This window comes from Corvus brachyrhynchos, unplaced genomic scaffold (genome assembly GCF_000691975.1).
Source record: "Corvus brachyrhynchos isolate BGI_N302 unplaced genomic scaffold, ASM69197v1 scaffold10, whole genome shotgun sequence".
Taxonomy (NCBI): Eukaryota; Metazoa; Chordata; class Aves; order Passeriformes; family Corvidae; genus Corvus; species Corvus brachyrhynchos.
This window is the reverse complement of record NW_008236180.1, coordinates 5,474-6,447: the sequence shown is the minus strand read 5'-3', so window position 1 is coordinate 6,447 and position 974 is coordinate 5,474. Positions and strand designations below refer to the sequence as shown.

Here is a 974-nt window from a genome sequence, read left to right as displayed (position 1 = left end):
ACTGAAACCTGAAAATGAGGAATCGAGGGATCTAGAAACAAAAACTGATCTCAAGAACAGAACGTGTCATCTCCAGCTACAGACTCAATTGGGAAAGTCTGAGAGCAAAGAGGAGGATTCCCCATTTTGTAGGATTTGCTTGCTTTCATTTTTCCCACTGTTAGTCCCTATTCAGAACTGCCAAGCAGTTTTACCACAAATTAACTATTACTGTGATTGTTCCCAAGGTCCTTCTCCATTGAGCTGCTCTCCCTGCTGCTCACCAGGATTACTTCCACCCAAGCCCAGGATTTTGCTCCTCCCTCAGAACTCCTTGGGATTCCCCTGCACACTTCACAGCCCGTTGAGACTCCCCAAAGGGCAGCACAGCCACCCCACAAACCACCCACTCCATCCCCTCCCCTGCCACCCCATAGCGGGCACCACACAGCTGGAGCCACAAACACCCCCTGCTCTTTGGCAGCGAGAGGACAGCGATTTCCCCACTGCCCTCATTGAATCATCAAGGTTGGAAAAAACCTTCAAGCTCATCCAGTCCAACCACCAACCCTGCACCAGCACTGTAAGCCCTAAACCACATCATCCAGCACCATTCAGACGCCTCTTGAAAACCCTCAGGGATGGTGACTCCACCACCTTGCCGGGCAAATTATTCTAACGTCTGACCACCCGAGCAGCGGTAAAAAAAATTATAATAGCTAATCTGAGTCTCCCGTGTCGCAGTTTAAGGCCATTTCCTCTGGTTCTCTCACGGCAGACACCATAGAAGAGACCGGCTCCCACCTCACTACAGCCTCCTGTCAGGGAGTTGGAGGGAGCGATGAGGTCACCCCTAAGCCTCCTCTTCTGGAGACTAAGCAAACCCAGCTCCCTCCGCCGCTCCTCGTAAAACATTTCCAAGCCTCCTTTCCGAGCCTTCTCGCCCTTCACTGTAAACACTCCAGAGACCCCCAAGAGCCGAGGGGGGCAGCGCT

The 974-nt window shown here is 52.3% G+C and overlaps 1 protein-coding gene across 1 annotated transcript in view; it reads right to left on the bottom strand.

The window, feature by feature from the left end:
- DHX35 (DEAH-box helicase 35) overlaps positions 1-974 on the bottom strand; it is a 30,028-nt gene that overhangs the window by 27,607 nt on the left and 1,447 nt on the right. The window contains exon 2 of the mRNA XM_017735398.1: positions 753-972. Coding sequence (XP_017590887.1) covers positions 753-972 — 220 coding nt within the window. The remainder of the gene's footprint in view (positions 1-752; positions 973-974) is intronic.